The sequence below is a fragment of the Colletotrichum costaricense genome (genome assembly GCF_030867565.1).
Source record: "Colletotrichum costaricense strain IMI 309622 chromosome Unknown Scaffold_8.1, whole genome shotgun sequence".
In the NCBI taxonomy this organism is placed as follows: domain Eukaryota; kingdom Fungi; phylum Ascomycota; class Sordariomycetes; order Glomerellales; family Glomerellaceae; genus Colletotrichum; species Colletotrichum costaricense.
The window spans coordinates 2,246,246-2,268,225 of NW_026848237.1; the positions used below are offsets into that span (position 1 = coordinate 2,246,246).

Here is a 21,980-nt window from a genome sequence, read left to right on the forward strand (position 1 = left end):
TATGAACAAGAGGAGACACGATGTCTTGAACTAGCTCTCAGGGGTTTTGGTTTTGTACGAGCTGGACTGGTCTTGATATCTCGAACATGAACTTCAATCTCGAGTTTCGTATGAAGTTGACTGGGGGGAAAGCATGTGTAGATTGCATAGGATCTAGATGGCGTGACTGACGTTGTCGCTTTCTGTCGAGGTAGATTCTGAAGTTCGCAGTGCTCCGTTCGAGAAAGGAGCCGAAGTCGTCGTTGGATGAAAGGTGCGTGAAGAAGAAGGGTTGGTCCGTGCCTCAGGTACGTAGTGTATGACAGTGCTGACTTTGTGCTCGGCACTGTCCCTCCATCCTCAAGAATTCAATTGTTCACTGTTCTTACCAACAACTTCTCGGATTTCATGCACGCTTTCACTTCAGATAACTCAGATGCTTTGGATACGCCACTAGAATATACCTATATATATGCTGCTCATAAGCTCTCACCCACTTTTCCTGGTGTCGAGATCTCTGGTTGCTTGCCAACTTGACCAGCGCCTTCCCCCTTCTCGAGATCCACCATCTCAACATCGCCAGACTGGCCACCTACAGCCTCGACTTGCCCAGCGCCGCTTTCCAACGGCTGGCTTCCGGCGCTCTCACTGCGCACGTTACCAGAACTCCGTGACCACCTGTCCAAAGCGCTTTTTCTATTGGAAGTTGCCGTGGACGTCATCGTGTTCCTCTTGCTTGCGGCACCTGTGCTGTCCAACTGGCTGCGCATTCCGAGCATTAAAGTTACATGTCGGAGTAGAGGTTGCAGGGCGGGGAAACAGCCGACCCAGAGACCAACATGGAGCTCGGCGTCGGTCCATGCAGCTACAGTGAGCATCTTGTACGTCCTAGACTGTGTCAGTATGCTGAAGTCGCTAGTCTAAGCCGCGCCTTATTCGCCATAAGGAGTGCTTACGTGTTTACACCGAAGTCCGTCGTGACGATAATGGAAAATCGAACGATGCCAGTAACGACAGCAAAGATTCCCAGAGAAAAAACCAGCAAGATTTGTATGGCCTTGACGCCCATTTTGACGTAGTTCGTCACAACACATAGCGGAAGGACGACCAGCATACAATCAACAAAGATGCAAATAATGGCATGGCCCAGCATCATCGATCGCTCTTCGCGTTTGTCTCTGCATTGTCGCCATGTGCTAGAATAATTGAAGACATCACTGGAGCAATGAGTCAGCGAGCCATCGCTAGGCCTCAGGGGAGTGTCCCTCTTACGGTATCTGCGAGCATTCTGTCAAGACGAAAAAGAATCCCGACAAACTGACTATGATCACCATAGCATTGAGAGCGTATATGCTCCAGATATATATCTCTGGCAACAAACATCAGCAACTAAGTATGTTGGGGACTGGGATAATCATACTGTTCTTGCTCAAGCGTGGAAGAAACGCTAATATAGACAGGCGTACGGCACCAGAAGCGAGAAAGTAGACCAACTCCATGATAGAAAGCCTCTATTCGCAGCACGTTAGTTCCGCGGAGGACTTTCAGTATGAGACATAGCTGACCTTGAAGAATTGAAGCAGCGTCGGCCGGGGAACATCTTCGATCTGGGCCCCGGTGCCGTAGTTGGTTGTGTCCATTTCAAGGGCCGAGAGTGTGACACACAAGGCCTGGTTCCCGTGTTAATCCATGCAACTTACACCAGCGAGCGGCTTGACCTACCCAAGCTACTATTGCAAGGAAATCATCCCAGCCTAGAGCTTTTACTATGATCTTCCGTGTGAGCAGACGGAGAGAGACCAGCAATGTCGAAACAATAATCAGAGCTAGGTTCAGGTCGAATACATGGTGTCCACCCGAGTTAGGGTGGTACCGCAAGGATTGTCCGACATCAACCATTTCAACTCGTCAAGACAATGTCGTTGGATTTGAGTGCTTCGAAAGCTTCGAGATTCTTGCCATTCATGGAAGAGACCAAAGTCATGTGCCGATTATCCGAGGCGGCCGATGGTTATAATGGAGCCATGGACCACATTCGCCAGCGTTGAGCCTATGCCAGAAGCGTGGGCTACGGAAACATCTACGTACGAGAAGGCACTTGACGCCCAAGACACGCGCCAAGCCCCGTTTCGAACAATTTGTGCCATTTTCTGACGCCTTGAGTGCTTTTGCAATCAGACACTGGAGTCTACCGAGTTTGAGAGGCCTCTGGAGGCGAAAACCAGGCCAGGCTGAGGTAGATGCGTCGATGGGCTAGAACAGCCGCCGGAATTGCTCATCGCCGCTACATCTAGAGTTTACGCCTCAAATACCGGTCTCAGAAGCTACCTTTCCGGCCGGAAAGGCGCGGGGTGGCCAGAATAGTTCACGACATGCTGAACGATCTGTAAAAAGCGACTTGAACCAGAGCCGAAAGCTCGAAGATACGATACGAATTGGCGCCTTGTGTCTGGGGGTTTTCTTTTTTCTTCTGTCATTCTACCATCGGAGGAGTTTTCAGCTCTGTCGTTGTCGTCACGCAGATCACATCGCACAGGATTGAGAGGTACCGCCCATCTTCATGTTCCGTTCCCGGATGCTTTCTCCCTTTCTCCCTTTCTTCTTTCCTTCGATTTCCTTCGATTTTCTTTCTCATTAAGAAGACGAGTTCCAGAACACCTGTGTAACGGTTGTGTTTCTTCAGCGATGACTGTGTATGATGCTTCTCGAAAGCTTGGCCTGGACCCCGAGCTTGACTTGACGTGACGAAAGCGTCCAGATCCAAACCTAAATAGTAGCCTTTAAGATTTAAAGCATTACCCCTCGGCTATAGCCGAGCAGTTCTCATTGAGGAAATAGTCTTTAGTTTCGCAGCGCGTTGAACGTTCACTGCCCACACATCGATCGGGCTGTGCTCACTCATGCCCAAAACGACACATGCATTCCTCGCCATTGCCGCGTCCAGGCCTCCCTTCAAAGACATTTACGATTGATTCAATTTAGCATGCCACTGAACAAGACCGGCGCCCTCTCATCAACAAACTTGCCAAGAAACAGCAGTTCTTATTAATTCTTTCATCAATGGAACCTCGGAGCACATAAGTAAGCAGGGAGCCTGTCTACGATCCAGACGAGTTCGGCACTCAGATGCGAGGCAACTTGATCAATACTTCCATCATTGTTCTTCCAATTCGATCCTCTTCTCGGTTGGTCTTGGCATACCACGCCTTTGACGAACGCGGCAATCGCTGATCCATACCAACACAAACTAGCGGCAGCAGTCTTGGCCCAATTCCACACCCTGCGTCACTTGTTCCGCCGGCTCGCGGAGAGAGGGGGCCAAGGGACTTTGAGAATCTCAAATCGCACGATTTGCTTCGTCACCTAAGTTCGACGAGTCGATCTGAGTATCTGGGTACTTGCCCCGAATTTTGGAGGTGAGAGCTGGGAGATATTCTTTCTTTATTCACTTTCAGCTTACCCCGAGCCAAAGGTCCTACGTCAATCTCATCCCTTGCAACACCCTCAGCTCTGCCAACCAAGCTCCCAACACTGCACGTCAATATTTTCCCCCCCTTCTTCGGAACAAAGCCAAACGAATGCTTCAATTCAAAGCTCGGAGTTTGGGTATTCCAAAGTAAGCTCCGACCACATTAAAGTCCAAAAAGAAGAACAAGCAAAGGGGGAAGAGCACCCATCGGCACAGTTCGTGGTACGCCAAACTAGCAAATCGCCGTTTTCGTCAGGACACCAAGCAAAGAATCTCATCAGCCTACGTACAAGCCGAACAAAACCAGAGAGCAAACTTCCCTTCCTAATGAGTACCTCGTCTCAATCCGACAGCATCGCCCCTGCCGCCGACTCCGCCGCCCAAACCGTCAACTCCCTTCTCCTACGCACTTATGCTCTGCTGCAAACGCCTCTGTCCATCCTGAAGCTTCACCAGGCTCTCAACGCCGCAGACCAGGCCCTTGCCATTGCGGCGCACTTGCACCGCTTCGACCTCGAGCCTCGCGCATACCTGTACCGCGGTCATGTACTGAGTGCCTGGGGCCGTTGGCGCGAGGCTCACGCCGCATACGTCCGGGCCGCCAGTGTGAGGGGGGTCGGGTTCGCGGGGACGAACATCCGGGGCTTGACGAGGGATTGTCTGACGATGATTGAGTTTGAGGATGTGAGGCGTCGGAACATGAGGCGCGCTCTGGAGATTGATGGCCAAGCAACAAAGGATGGGTTGAAGATGGTTCGATTTAGGGACGAGGAGAGTCTGGTTCTCAAGGCCTTTTATGATTATGATGATGACGATGATACTAATGACGACATTGACGACGATGATGAGACGCACTCCGAAGCGAGTCACAGCAGGCTCTATCTTATTTTGAACGGCAGCGGAGAAGTTGTCGGTAGCCGGGAGAGTCTGCCTGACTTGAGGAGTGTACGTGGTAGATCTGTCACCAGATCGCCAACGCTGTGAGTTTAAGGGGCGGGAATATGATGGTAATTACGAGTACAATAGCCACAATTTCAAAACGGAAGCGTTTTGTATGAGCGCCGCTAATTGAGAAACTCATATGATCCGTCAGAAAGCTCTGACAATAAGTTGTTTGCCTCATCTTTCCCTTTTTGGCTGCTTTTGTGAAGTCAAACCATTGAGTCCTTTGATGGCATTATCAATGTCGCGACCTGTTTCATTTCAAAGCAAGCATAGACACCAAAGTCTTTGTGTTCTGCGATTCCCTTGCATCATCCTCATATCATCTTACATCAAGCATCCAAATGATGCCACGATGAGGTCTCCAGAAGACACGAGAAGATCCAACGCCATCCAAAGTTGGGCTAAAGATTGATAACTTTAGGAGATCCCTTGAAGCTAAAAGGTTTGAGAATATTTGATGCTCATTCTTCGTTCGACCTAGATTCTGCTCGGGCCCTCGAGTGTGACTTCACCAAACTGTGTACTTTCTGACCGATAGAGATTTCAAGTGTCATGTCGGAGAAAGGGAAGCCAGCGTCGCCGACGCCCAGTGATTCACAGAACAGTGGAAACGATGGCACGACAACCTCCTCCTTGATAATTGCCACACCAGCTGAAGAAATCTCTGCTGACTCTGTACGAAAAAGATCGCAAGTGACAGCACAGGCGTCAACCGCCTCCGATGAAGCCTCGCCAGAGTCGGAATCGAAGCACATAACGACCTCATCGTCAGATCAGAGCCAGATTTCATCTTCTCAACAGATACCGGAGTCATCGGACGAGCAGGAAGTCGGGCCCGGAGGAACGGAGTCCTCTAGCGAGACAGATACCAAACCTAGACTTGGCTCAGGTGCCATCAGTTGCCTACTATCCGCACTCGATGACGAGATCGCACCACCTTCCTGGCAAAAGCCCCCTGAAATCTCAGACAACGGGAGTGGCCAGACGTGCGATACATCACTGGCTCCAATTGTTCCCAATCCAGATATTATCAGCCCCCTCGACCTCACGTCGTCCTCCCCTCGTGCACAATTCCAACCATCGACGTCAACATCAATAGCCTTACGACCACCCAAGAAGAAGTCCGAATCGGTGGACGAAGGCTCTAAAGACGATGGGTCTGGCCCCAGTCGTAAAGTTAGCGAGGAAACAGAAGCTACCGCTGCCGATTCTGATCGCTTTCACCAGAACCCCGGTCCTGAGACTGCACTCGGAGCAGTCTATAATCGTCCCTTATACTCTTTGTCGATCGAAGAAGCATTGGACTCGCAGTCGATGAGTGCCGTGCTCGGAAGAGCAAACAAACCCTCCCCTCAACGTCCTCTTTCGACAGAGACTGGCCCGAGGAACAACGTCATTGGAAATGGCAAGTACGACGGTATAGGCGATGATGACCCTCATATCCTACCATCGGCAGTCTTGCAGGAAGCGGAACCCCTAGCGTCGGGGTCAGCCAACTCAGAAACCCCTTCACCTGCACCTGTGAGACCTTTGACACCGAGAGGGCTAGTGGCAGCGCGTGAGAGGGCAAAGAGAGAAAGAGAGCGCAACGGCACTCAACAGGTGACGGACGAGAGACCGCCGTATCCCGAAGATCCCATGGAATTTCCAGCTCCGAGACGTTGCCGACCAGAGTCTTCCCAAACAGTCACGTCTCATGGGGAGAGCCATGCTCGAAACCGAGACGTGTCGCCTGTATCACCGATCATACATACTCCTACGCCAACTAGACCGGGAGACATACCAGGCTTCATGAGATCCAACGAGCCGGTCTCGCCCTCCACTCCCATCCAGAACCAACGACGGCATGGCTCCCGGTCCTCGTCAACAGACACCATAGTCCAGCCGCCACCCCCAGTCCATAACCATCAACGCCGCCGTCTGCTCTCCGCCGGTCTAGGCGCATACAACAACGAGCCAGGCCGCTCCGGCGCGGGCTTCACCCTCCGCCGCATCAAGGTCCCGCCTCCGGGCGCTCCAGCCCGCACACACATCTTCATCCGCCCGCAGCCCCTCCCCGGCGGCGAAGAGGAGCGCAGGATGATCATCCAAGTCTGGAATGACACGTTCGAGACGATGCCCCCCGAGTTCCAGACGATGCTCTCGAGCCGCCTCCGGTACCCGCGCTACACCCGCGACGTGGCGGCCCGGCTCCGCAAGGAAGAGTTCGAAAAGGCGACAGGGGAGAGCATGTCCTCGGACGACTACTACGCCCTCTTCGACCTCGAGACATCCAACGACGGCATGATTTCCGCGCTGCTGGAGTGGATGCAGGGGCGGACGTGGGTCAAGGTCCCGTTTGTGAACCGCATCATTCACCAGCTCTGCCGGCTGATGTATACCTCTGCACAGGAGGAGGCGCGGCTGCGGCTGACGTATCGGCAGGACATGGATGCCGTCATGGAGAAGCTCGACGAGGTGGAGGTGAAGTGCGCGGCGGAGAGGATGGAGAGGGCCTGGAGGCAGCTGGATGGGTCTGTAAGGAGGCAGCATGAGTTTATCCAGCAGACTCTCACGCGTAATGGCGATCACTGGGGCCACATACCGGGCGTGGTGGTGATGAGTGGGTGCTCCAGGGACGCAAGACGTTGGGAGACGTTCCTTGAGACGGCGCGCGTGCTGGCCCTCGATCACCGCAACACCGAGGAGATCATTGAGAACAGAATCAGCGATAGTGGAGAGATTCTACAACAGGACCTCGAACAGCTGAACGGCGTGCTTAGAGACATGGCGAAGAACAGCAGGGAAGTGAACGAGTATGTCGGGGCCAGACATCAAGGGGACCAGGTGCAGCGGATGTTCCAGATCGACAACAAGGATCTGGTCGATTCTCTCAGGATCCTCGATGACCAGGTCAAGCGTGATAATGACGAGCGTAGGTCTGCCGTCATGGCCTTTACCAAGATCGCGACACAGCGGTTGGAGGTGCGCCAGAGATATGCTAGCAGCCTGGACTACGCTGCGCAACACGCTCGCGAATCGACTACGCTCGCACCGGGTTTCCAGCCGCAGCCTCCGACTGGGACCTTCGGCAACCATTCGCTGTGTTCAGCTCCCAACGAAATGAGACTCGGCGTTCCCGTGGCGAGCATCCCATCAGAGGCGCCAGCATTCAACACCACCTCTCAGCAAGAAACCCCGCCTCCCCGTGATGGGGTCAGATTCGTCTTGAGTCCTAGAGGCAGCCAGGTTGTAGAGTTCATGGACACGACGGTAGCTCCTGAGCCAAGCCCCGTCTTCACAGATCCCTTTACCAAAACCTGGGAAAACCTCGATCTGGCCGCGGCGAGGCCAGAGTGCCTGCGGTGTCCCACGCTGGAGCGGGAGATCAGTGCCAGACTTGCGGAAATTAAGGACTATTGCCGCATACTGAAGTACAGACTGGATGAGAAACTGAAGCTCGAGAGCGCACTCGAAGCCGTGAGTGAGCGCAAGATCAGAGAAGCGATGGAAGCCCTTCACAACTACAAGATGCTTCTGGGCCGTCCAGAGGTGCCCGAGTCTCTGCAGTGCATCGTGGACCTGTTAGAGATGCATGGCAAGCGAGTATCCGACCAGGTCGGCTTGCTGAATATGTCCCTTCAGCTGGGGCAAGCTGGCGATTCGACGGACAAGATGCTAGCAGAAACGAGGACAACGATTAGGTCTGTTAAACGACTAGCTGACGCCATCCTCGAGCTCAAATCCCAGATGGCACTATACCTCGAGAAACCCTTTCCCAAGACAGGCGATCAATCTGACTCAGGCGAGAAAGACGTACCGGAGAATGAAAAACAAGCCCGCTTGATAAAGTCGCTGCAAAGACAAGTCCAAGAGTTGTCGGAACGGACCAAGCGTACTCTAGAACAGCAGGCGACAGAGAAGCTCGAGCTAGCGCGCAGGGTAGAGTCATGCATGAAAGAGGAGAGAGATCGCCTCAGAGAACAGGTTCGCACTTTCCAGAGCAAGCTTGAAGATATGCAGGCCGAAGCCCAAGAGCGAGATTCGAATACGGAGCAGATTGTATCGGATAGACTCAGAGAACTCCACAGAGAACGGGAGACGCAAGAGACGGAACTTCGCAATCTCGAAGCCCAGAACAACGCTTTGGAGGAGCAACGTCAAAAGACCACAGATAAGCTCGCGGCTTTAGAGACGGCCAAGGAAGAGAGCGAAAACGAACTGGCAGAACTTGCACGACAGACCCAAGAGCTTCAAATTAAGCTTCGAGCTAAGAGCGAAGCGATGAAGTGGACATCGTACATGACTATTCCCAGGGCTGTGGATGACGCCGGCTCTGGTGCTCAACAAAGTGACAGAGCTTCTTACGTGCGGGCAGAGCTGATGGCTGCGCTTAGCAAGGCACGGTCAGAATCATATCGCATATTTGGAGACCAACAAACGAGGAAGACTCTGCCAGATATCATACAGAGTGTCCTGTGGCCTGACACCAAAGCAAAGGAGGGCATCAACGCTGATGTGCCCAACTTCTGGAGGCTAGCGGATTTTGTGAGAAGGAGAAAGGAAATCATAGCAGCACTCGAACAGAGGGATTTGCACAGCTTGCAGAGAGCATTCAACTTGCTTGAAGTGCTCCACGAGTGGAATAGCAACTTGGGTGCTTGGCAGACAGAAGCCCAAACAGCAGAGGTTTGGCGATCCATCAATCTCCTCAGATCGTACGCCAATCTTGAGCTTGGAAAGATCGAAGGGCTCGAAGCTAATGCCTCAGAGAGGCGCAAGGTCGCCGGGGCATTGTTCGAGCAAGCGACGGCTTCTGAAGACGCAGGAGAGATCAAGAAGCCATGGAGTTCCTTGCAGAACAGTCTGGAGGTACAGCTAAACGAAAAAGCTGACGACGCTTCCGCTTGCGACTGCAAGTTTAAACCTCGCCTCTGTCCAAAGCACCAGACTGATGGTGGACTCATGTTCCATAACTTTATGGAGTCAGATGGTTCGAGGCCGGCGGAGATAGAGTTGACGCAGGAGGCGTCCGAGGTGCTTCAGCGATTTGGAGAGACGTTCAAGGTATCGTCCCCAGTGTAGGCTCGCGCGACAGCGGATGTGTCCGGTAAAGAGATTGCGTACGCTTCGACTAGAGAGAATTCTGCAAGAGGATGATGATCTGCAAAGCGGTTTTGATGTCGGGTTGGCCCCAGAAAGGAGCAAATGAGAATGCATACCGGATGCTTGTTTGTTTTTCGCCATCGATTTGCAATCTACAAAGACCTGGCTGCTATCGCCGCGTGGTGTTAGTCACTTGTAACGATGTTGAGATCCTGTTCCTAGAGTTAGAGTCGATAGGTGAAGTGGCGTTTGTCTCTGTCTCTGTCTCTGCATCCGCGCGGCCAGCTGATTCATGTGTTTCCCCGTTGACCAGGGCAGCGAAGTATGTTGATGAAGGCGGCCTTGAGTGAACGTTGGAATCTGCCAATGACAAATGCGGAAGTGTGTGTCGTCTAGGTTGACGTCGGTAGTGGTGGGCAGGCGACTGAAGTCAAATTGATGTCGAGAAAGCGGATGGTGGGGCCGGGAGGAGGAAGACTGGGGATTGAGATTGCCAGTAGTTACTGAGATACTACCATCGAAGCCTTGGCATCGCATTGAGGGATGTACCTTGCTATCTACTTCTCCTAAGTCCTTTCCTCGTTTAGCGTAGTTACCCGCGCGGGTGGATTGTTCACCACACCATTGCATTCCTCTCCTGCTTCTCTTCTCCGGGCTCCCTCTTCGTGGCACTGATACCAGCGCAACTGCGCCCTGCTGCCAATAGGTCCAACATGACTCTTCCTTCCGACTCAGCCTTTTGCGCCTCTCCCGCTTGTATATTCAAGTCATAGGTCAACTCAAACCGATCCACCCTCAGCAATCAGTACCAGGCCAGACAGATCTGGATCTTGTCTCGGGAACGGCATGTACACGAGCCTCAACCTGCGTCGCCAGTGCGCACGTCAACTGTCTCAGCCCAAACGTGGACCTGGAATGGTCAAGGGGTGTGGCTTTCTCATCACTGAAAGATGATGTGAGTGGCACGCAAAGACAGGCACGATCTAGGCACATCATGCTTAGCTGCATCTGTTGTGACGGAGGCACCTTTGGGTTCTGGCACCCAACGAAAACGACTGCATTTTGGCGTGCCTCAGAACCTGCCGCTTCCCATCGTCTCCGCACTTTCACCTCAAATCACGCCCGAGAACACGTGGATGAGCAACTCTGTACTCCAGAGAACGAGTGAGTTGTTCCGCAAAGTGACAGCTCGAGAAGCAACGGAAGCACCAGATCCATGACGCCCAACAAAGTCAACGGTAATCTGCCAGCCCGCTAGACGGAATTGCATCGTTCCGGATCCGGCGTATCGCTTGCCCTCCGGTATGGTACGCGTGGATTTGCAAGGCAGCGGCTGCTTTCACCAAGACATTTGTCTTTTGAAGATGAATCAGACCTCTACCAAGGCTACCAGACTATCGGAGCCAGACGCACGAGCGAGAGAAACGGGCAAGTCGTTACGCGACAAAGTCTGGTACACGCGATGCTACGCAAATGAGCACGATACAACGGCATCCTGGCCTCGGAGCAGCTATTTGCCCGCCCACTCTGGCTAGACGGCTTGGGGAGTGTCACCGACCGAAAGCCTACCTCATGCCATTCGCCGCCGCCTTCTACAACAGATTGATTAGATTGCTCGACCTAGCTCCATCTCATTGGACACCCTCGCCGGCTGACTTTAACGTACATCAACGCTGTCGCTTCGAGTTGTATGTATGAAGGCAGTCTTTGCCCTACTGACGCAGCGCGCGCGGCTGCTTCCGGCGATGGCGGCAACGAGCACCAGCCAGCTGTGCAATGTGACGAGTCTAAGCTGGCTGGAAGCACACTTTGGCCAGCCGCGTCGCGTCACATATCACTGAGAGTTCTTGACGGACTGTCAAACTACGGATTGAAGTGGACGACGACGAGTGTAGTCCAGCACTGGCCAGGCCAGATCCACGCCACTCACTTCATGTCCCGTCCTCCCGCGCTCTCCCGTCAGGCCCTGGCACCTCTAGTTCATCCCGTCCCCGGAGGCGGCGTGTAAGTCGAGGAAACCCCCACTGGAACGGTGCCGTTTCCAAGCGAAAACACGGGGCCTGTCAAGCAAGCCCTTGACGACTTACCCTCTCGGGGATTAGACGCGGGTGGACTATGGCGAAGATCACGACTAACGGATCACGGCCTAATGCAGCAAGGTCAAGGGGGACCAGGGTCACCCTTTTAGCAGGTGACTTTGAGGAGGTCGACAAGATTTGCTGCTGACAAGACATTCCAAGGATCTCTCTCACAAGGGATTTTTGGGCTCCAACTTGTACCCGAAAAACACGGCCCGTACGAGGGCCTTTGCAATCATGTTTCTATCCCATCTAGGCAAGTCAATCTATCTGCAAGATGCAGATAGGCACGCTGATACCAGAGCTCCACACTGGATGCTACTATCTGGATGCATTTTGGAGCCGGACGCCTGGCTTTCACTCAGCCCTCAGCCCTCGGCCATGACAGTGTCTGGCTTGTGAGGCGGATTCTGTCCCTCCTTGGCGTTGTCTCGTTTCTTTTTGCGGTTTGGCTCGATTCACCCAAATTGTGTCAACGACCCCCGTGCTTCCGTCTTTGGCTGTGTGCTGTGTAGCGAGGCCCCGTCCGAGTCCTGGCGGCGGTTCACGGCATGCTGCAGACAACGGTGGGGTCGAGGGGCTGTTCATCATAGGCGTGACGGACCACTCTACTTTAACCTCAACGAACTTTGCTCGCCTACCCTTTCCTTGCCATAGTATGTACCCTACACAAAAGTACCTCGTCTATGGACCATGGTCTTTTCCATCGCAACGCAAAAGAAACGTAGAGTGCTTTGTCAAGCTGACCAAACCAAAACAGCTAGTCCAGGCTCTATGGAGCTAGACCATACGGCCCTCTCTGTTTCTCAAATTCTCAAATCCTCGTAGGGGAATCCATATTAATCTAGATCCACGATCCGTGAGACCTTCCCTGGCAAACAATTTCCCCCGTCTTTTCTTCTCGCCTCCCTTCCCGCTTACCGCTGTCCAAGCTCCCCTCCCGCCCTGCTGCTGCGCCTGCTCCAGCTGCGGAGAACAAGATGGCGTGAAAGTTACACCGGCTACCGGCATCGAAAAGGACCCTCGTCGAAGATGGGGTTGGCTATCTCGCCATTGGGCATTGGCATGGAGCGGCGATATGTGTACACGTACGGTGTCTGAGCTCTTTTACTCAGCGGCCGTACGACGCAGCTGTCCAGGAACGGCTCGAGGCTCTCCACATGAACCAAGGCTTGTTATTCTTTTGCTTGGCATCTTCGAGTCTCGGGGCTGGACGAGAGAGATGTAGATACCCTACCGTGTGAGAGGGGGAAGTCCCTGTTTTTTTCTTGTCGACTTCAACGGATCGACTTATCTGGGGAACGTGGCGCTTGTCTCACATGGATGTTTATGGAGCTGGGCAGTCGGTCCCTGGTATGCACAGGTCTTTGGGACCACCGTTGTGTAAGTGCGTTGTAAGCAAAGCAACATGAGAGGGCCAACAAATTGAGAGAGGGTACCATGTGAAGCGGGTGGCCGGCCGTGAAGGGAAGGTCTAGACTGAATACACAATCCGACGGCTATCATTGCAACATTTTCATCGGGGCAACCTTGGGCTGATCGCCCTCGAGTCTGACGGTGATACCCTCCCTCTTCTTTCTTATCTGAACGTTTGCCCTGCTATCTGAAGTCCAGCTGCAATCAGGAAAGGAGGGGATGATCAGGAAAAGAAAAGAAATAAGGGTGAGTGGGAGAAAAAGCCACGCGGGTCAAGCCACGGGAACTACGTCGGTAGACCGCATTCATCCAAGGACAGCGTGTAAGTGGGGCATGCAGACGACTTGTGTAAGTTCACGTATGAGTTACATAGAGTGGCAGGACTCGACGCCTTTTTTCAGAGTTTTTCAACGCCCTCTTCATCATCAGATACATCTCAAAAGTACAAGATGAAGGAAGAGATAGGAATCGGTAGGGAGGTATAGGGAAAAGGCAAGGAAGGTACGCTCTAGGGAAAGAATCAGGTAGTAGCAACTCCTTCCCAGACAGATCCGCTCTGCCAAACCTTACAGTCTCGTAATATTCAGGGTTGGCTATTATTTTTCTTTCTTTCTACCTTACCTTAAAATAAGATCGATTCTAAGCCACAAGGGTGGGATGAATCTAAAATCTCAAGGAAGGCACGACCTGGACTGTGTACCTGACCTCCTTCCCTACTTACTCAACCTACCCGGGCCAACCTCCACCACCACCACCACCTGGCCCCCCCTCCTTCACACATATTCACCTCACCTCAATATTATCTCCGGTACACAACGCTTCACTTTATTCTTCCTCACCCTCTCCCGCTCCCGCTTGCCGCAAACGGGGGTCTTCCAGGTTTTTTCTACTTCACACACACCTCTCACTGCCGCGTCCCGAGTAAGTATCCTCCCTCTTCATCACAATACTCTGAGACCCTCCGCGCCATTCTTATCAACGAGTCTTCTTTCACACCCTCGTCAACACATCATAACAATACCTTCTTGTTATAAACTTGGCACATTCCCGCTTCTCATCCGTCCTTTCGATTCACTTCAACTCACGACGACAACCTTGCTCACCGCGCTAATCCTCCATCCCTTCTCCAGACTGCGAATAGCCTCAAATTGCTCACTCATCCGCACGACTACGCGCAAAAATGGCTGGAGGAGCTAGTGGCCCCTCAGCTTACCCTTTGCTCTTCGCAAAGCGGACGAAGCTGAACCAGGAGGCGATGATTTACTTCGCCATCGCCCTGGCTTCTATCATGGGCCTCTTCATCGTCTTCCATCTTGGTCGTCGTGGTGCTTCAAAGGCCGGTCTTAATACGAAGCTATCTGGTCTGGCAAAGCCGTTCCTCTTTGTGTCACGGTAAGGCTCGAGAATAAATCAGCTTGTACTTTGTCGCATAAGATTACTGACCACCACATAGATCCATCCGAAGAGTCACCGTCTACAAGTTTCCTGCCCTGCCATCCACCGGCCACTTCGTTGTAGCTCTTAGCTACCTCGTAATCAACATCGCCCTGCTATTCACTCACATCGACGCCTCCGCTCTTCCCTATCTCACGGTCATTGCGGCTCGCGCAGGATGGTAGGTTTTACAAAGCCTCGAATACCATTAGCATCTTTGGAAACACCAGAAACTGATCCTTTACAGGCTGTCCATCGCCAACATCGCCTTCGTGGTCTTCCTCAGCCTGAAGAACACTCCTCTCGGCTTCCTAACCGCTTGGTCTTACGAGAGGCTCAATGTCTTGCACCAAATCGCCGGATACATCACCATGGTCCTTATCATTGTCCACGGTGCCACATACTCCGCCTACTTCATCGAGGCTGGTAACATGGCACGCCTTCGTGTTGCTGAAGAAATCTACGGCATAGCCTCCGGGTTCACATTCCTTTCTCTTGTGCTCGCCGGAGCCATCGTACGATTGTGGTACTATGAGCTCTTCTACATTCTTCACGTGTCCTTCTTCGCAATTTCGATGGTTCTCGTCGGCCTTCACCAGCCCGAACTTAGCAAGAAGATCATCATCATTACGGCTGTTGCTGCTGGTATCTGGGTTGCGGACCGCGTTGTGAGATTCATTCGCGTCGTGCTCTACAGCTTCAACAACAACGCAACCGTCTACCCGCTCCCCCACGGTGGCACTCGCATCATCCTCAAGAAGGCCCCCGTTGGCGCAAGTTCTGGAGAACACTGCTTCCTATGGGTTCCCAAGATCCGCGCTCTGGAGATGCACCCTTTCACCATTGCCGCCATGAACCCTCTCGAGTTTGTCATCAACTCGTACGATGGCTTCACCCGCGAGCTCCACGAATACGCAGTCCAGAACCCCGGTGCAACCCTCAAGGCTTCCGTTGAGGGCTCCTATGGAACGTTCCCCAACCCTTCCGAGTACAACAAGATCGTACTCGTCGCTGGAGGTAGTGGAGCCAGCTTCACTGTTGGCACGGTCCTCAACCTGTTCAAGAAGGTCGCACAGGGTTCTATGCCGAGTGTCACTTTTGTCTGGATGGTCAAGGATCCGGGTAAGTACATTTCACGATTAACTTTGTCTCCCAAACTCCCAAACTAATCAGATCTCTCAGCTCGTCTCGAGTGGTTCGCCGGTCACCTTTCCACTATTCGTCAGGCCCTCGGTGCTGACATCCAACTCTACGTCACCCGCGCGCCTGGAAGTCAGGGCTCCTCTTCCCAGACTCCCGGCTCTTCCAAGGAGGATCGATCCCGCTCGGGCACCATCTCGTCTGAGGCATCGACACCCTTCACCCCTTCATCTGAGAAATTCGAGACCACCAACGGCGTTCCTCAGCAGCCTCCTCGTATCAACACTCGCACCGTGTCCGACCCCGAGAAGTCCGGCTTTGAGTCTGATGCCACATCGCCTTCGTCTCCCACCATCCAGCAGAACGGAGCTTTGAACAGCTTGGGCGGTATCCCTGTTCACTACGGACGCCCCGACGTCGCCAAGATCATCCAGAATGCTATTGATGAGACGCCCTCTGGCGAGCGAGTTCTCGTCATGGGCTGTGGCCCTGAGAGCCTAATGACGCAGGTCCGCAATACGACTGCCAGGTGCATCCGCACATCTGGTCCAGCCGTGGAGCTTCACTGCGAGCAGTTTGGCTGGTAATTCGTGACAGCTGTCCGTGGGAGATGCATCCTGAGTTACGAGCGAGTGGTTTAGCATGGCTTTATTGTCGTCAACATCCTTACTGGCTCATATCACTGGCGTCACTCCACGAAGTTCTTCGTGTGCATACTTTGATCTCCTTTGGTCTCTTTGTATGGTGTTGGAGTATATACGGGTACAGGAACGGCCTTCTGGTTTTGCTCTTCTTTTTGCTTTTATGCGGCGGCAGCTTGGCAACAAAAAGAACAGAGGACATAGGGATTGGATCCTTTCTTAGGGTTTGGTCAAAGAGATATCGTTCTGCTAGGTAGCTGCCGCCCGGTCATTGTCGTCGCGCGCGCGTTCATACCCTCTTACAGAAGCTTGGCCTCGGTGGCCACACTGTAGCTTTCGATGATTCATAGAATAATGGACAATTGGGAAACCCAAATCTCCTACTCGATTCCTTTGTGATAGCATCCTCTTATGCATGTCATGTACCTTACCCCTTTGGGTTTCAGTGTGGAGTATGGGAGTGTGGAATAGTTTATGTTTCGTAGATTAATCTGAAATTTTGTAAACTCTGAGGACAGATTTGGTAAGCTCTTCGAAGGTTTGACAGCCGATGTGGTTGGGGCAAATACAGATAATGATGAAGAAGTTTCCAATGGTCGTCTGATGTCCGGATCGTGATACCCCGCCAAGGGCTTTTCCCTCGGAGCATCCATAACTATGTCGAACTTTAGATCAAAACCCCCTTGGCCGTGGAAAAACAGGATACTCGCCGACGGTCTATTATTACCGAGTCACTTTCGCGTAATAAAGCTGTTGGACTAAACAATATGAAGTCCTCGAGTTCAGCTTGAGTTTATAATCGATCGATAAACCAAACACCCCAGAGGCCGTTCGGAATGCGCACCCTGCACGAGTAGCCAATTCAAGAGTACCACGATCCCGGGTCATCCTTTCCCAGTAGCTACAACAGATTCCAATAATCTCCGCTTACCCAAGCTGCGCGAGACGGCGAGCAGCGAGAGCGTAAAAGAGAGGGTGTCGAGACGGAGGGAGGTAAGGGAGGATATGAACTCGAAACCCACGAGAACCAGACAACTCGAGCCGGCCCGAGACGAAAATCGCTTCCAAGCTTGCCACGACAGCTTCCACCAGAAACCGGGACCACGCCGGCCAAAGGCCTCACGCACAAAGGTAACCAACTCACCGTGCCGCTGGATCAAAGAATACTAATGTCGCAATGACACTGCCGACGCAGCCGCCGCCTTACATGGTACCTCCAATCGCGGAATCCCATACATCCCATCTCCAAGCCCCGGCCGGAATTGAGCATGACCACAAAAAACGGAGCATCGCTTCCCGTAACTCTATTCCGGCTCCCCGATGAAACAACTAAATCACGGTCCCCCCAACATACACACCGACTCCCGCTGACTACTTCGAGAAAGCGGGCAATGAGCCTCCGCGATGGAAATGCTAGAGGGAGAAGAAAGTTACGATGATCTAGCTTGGGCGATTTATGTGGTAGGTACACCCGTTTTGGGAAGCCTCGTCGGGGAGGTTGGCAATTTGATTTGAGATGGCATCGGGAGTCGTTGCCGAGGCTTCTTGATGTCGGCCGATTATGTTAAAGTCTTCGGCTCCGAAGTTGTTGGGTACGCCTACTGCTGAGCACGCCTCTTTGGCGATACCTAGGGCGCAAACATTGTACACCGCTTCAAGCGGTCAAGTCATAGGAAGAAGGATAGGAGGGGAGAAGGGGCACCAACGAGCAGAATCAGGCCTTTACTCTCTTTGAACGTGAATAGTCTTGTATTCTTGTATTCGGTCTATCTAAGAGTCCGAGAGGAGGTATCATTGTTGAACAGATGCATGTTTCTTTAGTCTTTCTTTCCGTATTCCCCAGCGCCATTTGTTGAATAAATGGAATGCCGCTTTCCTTTTTTCCCACGTCCCGCCATGAAAAATTAATTCTCTCTATAAGCGCCCCCAAAATTCACAATGTCGTACGTAAGATGGTCCCTCTACACATTTAGAACAAGCCGTCAATCTCACCGGTCTCGGTGTCGACGTCGACGTTCAAGTAGCCAGGGGCAGTGGGCAGACCCGGGATGGTCTGGATATCTGCGGCGAGCGCGTAGCTGTAACTTTTGTCAGAAATGTAATGATTCTCTCATGGGTAGCTCAACTTACACGTAGCCTGCACCAGCAGCCAGTCTGACGTCCCTGATGGGAACGGTGAAGCCAGTAGGAGCACCCTTCAGCTCAGGGTCGTGAGACAGGGAGTACTGCGTCTTGGCAACGCAGATGGGAAGGTTTCCGAAGCCTTGCCTGGTGTAGGTATCAACCTTCTTCTGAGCTAGCTCGCTGAACTCAACAGCAGCTGCGCCGTACATCTTCTGACCGATAGCCTCGATGCGCTGCTGAACAGTTCCCTCGAGGTCGTACAGAAGCTTGTAGTCCTTGGGCTTCTCACTGGCGGCGATGACACCCTTGCCCAGCTCGATGGCGCCCTTTCCACCCTCGGCCCAGTGGTTGGACAGGATGGCATCCTCGGCACCGGCAGCGATGGACTCCTCACGGATGACAGCGATTTCAGCGTCAGTGTCCGTGACGAACTTGTTAATGGCAACAACAACGGGAATGCCGTACTGCTTGGCATTCTCAATGTGCTTCTTTAAGTTGACGCAACCAGCACGAAGAATGTCGACATTCTCCTCCTTGTACACAGCATTGAGAGGCGCACCAGGGGAGATAGGGGGACCGCCGCCGTGAACCTTGAGAGCTCGGACGGTCGCAACGATAACAACAACGTCGGGAATAAGGCCGGAGGCACGGCACTTGAGGTTGAAGAAACGCTCACCACCCATGGTGAAGTCAAAGCCAGCCTCAGTGATGGCGAAACCAGCCTTCTCAGAGTGGTCCTCATCAGGCTCGGTACCGACAATCTTCAGGGCCATCTTGTCAGCCAGAATGGAGCTGTTGCCAACACTGATGTTGGCAAAAGGACCAGCGTGCACAAACACAGGAGTTCCCTCCAAGGTTTGCATCAGGTTGGGCTTCAGGGCGTCTCTCATCAGGGCAGTGAGAGCGCCGCCAGCGCCAATGTCGTCGCAGGTGACAGGGTCACCAGCTCTGGAGCTAGCAATAACCATGCTGCCCAGACGCTTACGCATATCAGCCAGGTCGGTGCTAAGAGCAAGAATGGCCATGCACTCGCTGGCAACAGAGATGTCGAAGCCAGTCTCACGGGTCTGGCCCTTCTCAGTCGGCGCAGTGCCAACGGTGATACCACGCAAGTGGCGATCGTTGACGTCCAGAACTCGTCTCCAGGTGATGGTCTCGGGGTCGATGTCGAGGCGAGCGAAACGGCGGATCTCATCAGCGGTAAGGTCGTCGGGGTTCGTCTTGTCGATGCCGAGCTTCTTAAGACGGGGCAAGAAGACCGGCGGGAACACTCTCTTACCGCCCTTGGCGGGCACAAGACGCTTGTAGAGAGGACCATCCTTCTGGGTGTTCTCGTGGAACATGCGAGTCTCAATCGCAGCGGCGAGCAGGTTGTTTGCCGCAGTGATGGCGTGGATGTCTCCAGTCAAGTGGAGGTTGAACTCGTCCATGGGGATAACCTGGGCATAACCACCACCAGCGGCACCACCCTTGATACCAAAGGTAGGCCCCTGACTAGGCTGGCGGACGTTGGCGAAGGTAACGCGGCCAAGGTGGGCGCCAAGGGCTTGAGCGATACCCATCGTGGTGGTCGACTTGCCCTCACCAAGAGGCGTGGGGGTGATACCCGTAACGACAACGTACTTGCCGTTGCGACGGTGCTCCAGGCGCTTCAAGATAGTCAAGTCGACCTTGGCCTTGTAGGCTCCGTACGGCTCGAGTTCATGAGATGCAATGCCGACCTCCTTGGCCAGGCGAGTGATTTGCTTGGGGTTCTGGGCTCTAGAGACCTCAATGTCGGAGGGGACAGGCTCCTTAAGGTGCAGCGGCAGAGGAGAGATCTTTCTCTGTTTTTGCTTCTCGAACGACTTTACCGTAGACTCGACGACGTTGGACAGAAGCATAGCAACGGTCATGGGACCAACACCACCCGGAACAGGGGTGATGTGGGAAGCAACCTCGGCAGCGGAGTCATAGTCGACGTCTCCGACGAGGCGCTGGCCAGACTTCTTGGAGGCATCGGGGACGTAGTTGGTACCGACATCAATCACAACAACACCAGGCTTGAGCCACTCGCCCTTGACGAATCCGGGCTGGCCAATGGCCGCAATGACAATGTCCGCCGCCTTGAGGTGTGCCTCCAAGTCTTGGCTCTTGGAGTGGCACACGGTAACAGTCGCGTCGGCGTTGCGAAGCAGGTAGCTGACAGGGCTGCCAACGATATCACTGCGTCCAAGGACAACAGCGTTCTTGCCCTTCACGTCGACTCCAGCCTCCTTCAACAAAACCATCACACCCTTAGGAGTGCAAGGGATGAAGAAAGGGCGGCCACCCTTCTTGGCAAGCTCGCCGATGTTCCTGGTGCCGAAGCCATCGACATCCTTCTCGTCTGCAACGGCAGATGTGATGACGTACTCATCGAGGTGCTTCGGGATGGGGAGCTGAACCAAGATACCGTGAACGGCAGGGTCGTCGTTGAGGCGGTAGATGCGATCCAGGAGCTCGGGCTCAGAGATGGACTCGGGGAAGTTGACCAATTCACAATCGACATTTGCCTGACCATGTTAATCATTGATCAGTGGACCTAGGGTGTCAGTGACATGTCTTACCTCCTTTGCGGCCTTCTGCTTCATGCGCACATAGGTGCCTGCGGGGTTGTGAGCATCGTGATAAATTTCATGGTGGGGTAAATGACGAAGTACGACATACTTGAGTCCGATCTGTCACCGACTGTGGAAGAGTATTGTCAGCACTGCGAAGGTATGACGAGTTCCGAAAGTGATGAGAAATACCTTGAATGATGGTCAGGCGAGGCTGGAACCTAGGGTTCGCCTTTTGCTTCTCGAGAATGTCGCTGGCAATGGACTCCCGAATCTTCTTGGCGACGGCAGTGCCATCGATCTTGTTGGCGACCATGGCTGAGGTTGCAAAGGACCTATTTTGGGAAATCGAATCGTAGGAACCCGGGGCCCTTGCAATGAATGGACGGGGGGATTGCCAAGAAACCAGAGATGGAACTTGTCCTCGCAGGTGTCCAAACGCGAAGTTTTTGGGATGATGGGAAGAAGATGAAAATGTCGGGACGGGCACCGAAGTCAAGCGCGCAAGTTGGGTGTAAGCGGGAGCAGCGAGAATGAGGGGTGGTGGGCAGCGGTGCAAGTCGGGATTTAGCGCGCTGCAGGGCCGACGGCCAGATGGGGAACGACCCGTATCTACCCCAAGGTTCAGAAGTGACCGGCGGGAAGGGGAGGTTTGGTTCTTTCGGGACAGTGACGATGGGTTGTGAGTGGCCGATGGTGCTCTCGAGGGCAACCCGCGGGTTCTCAGCCGAAGCTGAGACTTGTTGGGCATGGCCATGCGGCGTGTTGTCCAAGACAGCCTCTGAGGGCCTTTCAACTGGCTGATAGACGACATGCCGAATACCGAGATGAGGGTGAAGCGTCTGTCTCCCTTGGGGCCTTGGTGGTGTGTCCCTTGCTGGCTTCGATCTTCCCTTGGGTGGAGCTAAACGATAGGGCCCTGTGACTCCCAGATCGCGTGCGTGTGAGTCGTACCTATGACTGTTGAGGTTCCCTGGTAGGCTGGTCCTGGCTATGCAGACTCTGTGCGAGTGAGTCCCAGTGAAAATGGAAGGATCAGCCGTTTGTGGCAGGTCGAAAATTTTCGGGCGAGTCTCCGAAGCCGGCGGCA

At 53.4% G+C, this 21,980-nt stretch overlaps 6 protein-coding genes across 6 annotated transcripts; 4 read left to right on the top strand and 2 right to left on the bottom strand.

The window, feature by feature from the left end:
* Positions 1-458: 458 nt before the first annotated feature.
* On the bottom strand, positions 459-1,619 carry CCOS01_08764 (uncharacterized protein; the record flags this gene model as incomplete). Its single annotated transcript, XM_060456925.1, has 5 exons — positions 459-867; positions 936-1,196; positions 1,252-1,348; positions 1,400-1,490; positions 1,545-1,619. 5 exons carry the CDS (start codon positions 1,617-1,619, stop codon positions 459-461), a joined length of 933 nt encoding a protein of 310 aa, XP_060313199.1.
* A 2,156-nt stretch (positions 1,620-3,775) lies between these two features.
* Positions 3,776-4,432, top strand: CCOS01_08765 (uncharacterized protein; the record flags this gene model as incomplete). Its single annotated transcript, XM_060456926.1, has 1 exon — positions 3,776-4,432. The coding sequence occupies one exon, from the start codon at positions 3,776-3,778 to the stop codon at positions 4,430-4,432; it is 657 nt and encodes a 218-aa protein (XP_060313200.1).
* Positions 4,433-4,945: 513 nt separating this feature from the next.
* Positions 4,946-9,457, top strand: CCOS01_08766 (uncharacterized protein; the record flags this gene model as incomplete). Its single annotated transcript, XM_060456927.1, has 1 exon — positions 4,946-9,457. One exon carries the CDS (start codon positions 4,946-4,948, stop codon positions 9,455-9,457), a length of 4,512 nt encoding a protein of 1,503 aa, XP_060313201.1.
* A 1,325-nt stretch (positions 9,458-10,782) lies between these two features.
* Positions 10,783-11,486, top strand: CCOS01_08767 (uncharacterized protein; the record flags this gene model as incomplete). The annotated part of the gene is made up of 2 exons (XM_060456928.1): positions 10,783-10,785; positions 11,103-11,486. 2 exons carry the CDS (start codon positions 10,783-10,785, stop codon positions 11,484-11,486), a joined length of 387 nt encoding a protein of 128 aa, XP_060313202.1.
* Positions 11,487-14,152: 2,666 nt separating this feature from the next.
* On the top strand, positions 14,153-16,133 carry CCOS01_08768 (ferric reductase like transmembrane component; the record flags this gene model as incomplete). The annotated part of the gene is made up of 4 exons (XM_060456929.1): positions 14,153-14,364; positions 14,426-14,587; positions 14,654-15,528; positions 15,589-16,133. The coding sequence occupies 4 exons, from the start codon at positions 14,153-14,155 to the stop codon at positions 16,131-16,133; spliced, it is 1,794 nt and encodes a 597-aa protein (XP_060313203.1).
* Positions 16,134-18,156: 2,023 nt separating this feature from the next.
* CCOS01_08769 (formate-tetrahydrofolate ligase) lies at positions 18,157-21,206 on the bottom strand (the record flags this gene model as incomplete). The annotated part of the gene is made up of 5 exons (XM_060456930.1): positions 18,157-18,265; positions 18,318-20,845; positions 20,900-20,937; positions 21,000-21,020; positions 21,083-21,206. The coding sequence occupies 5 exons, from the start codon at positions 21,204-21,206 to the stop codon at positions 18,157-18,159; spliced, it is 2,820 nt and encodes a 939-aa protein (XP_060313204.1).
* Positions 21,207-21,980: the final 774 nt, after the last annotated feature.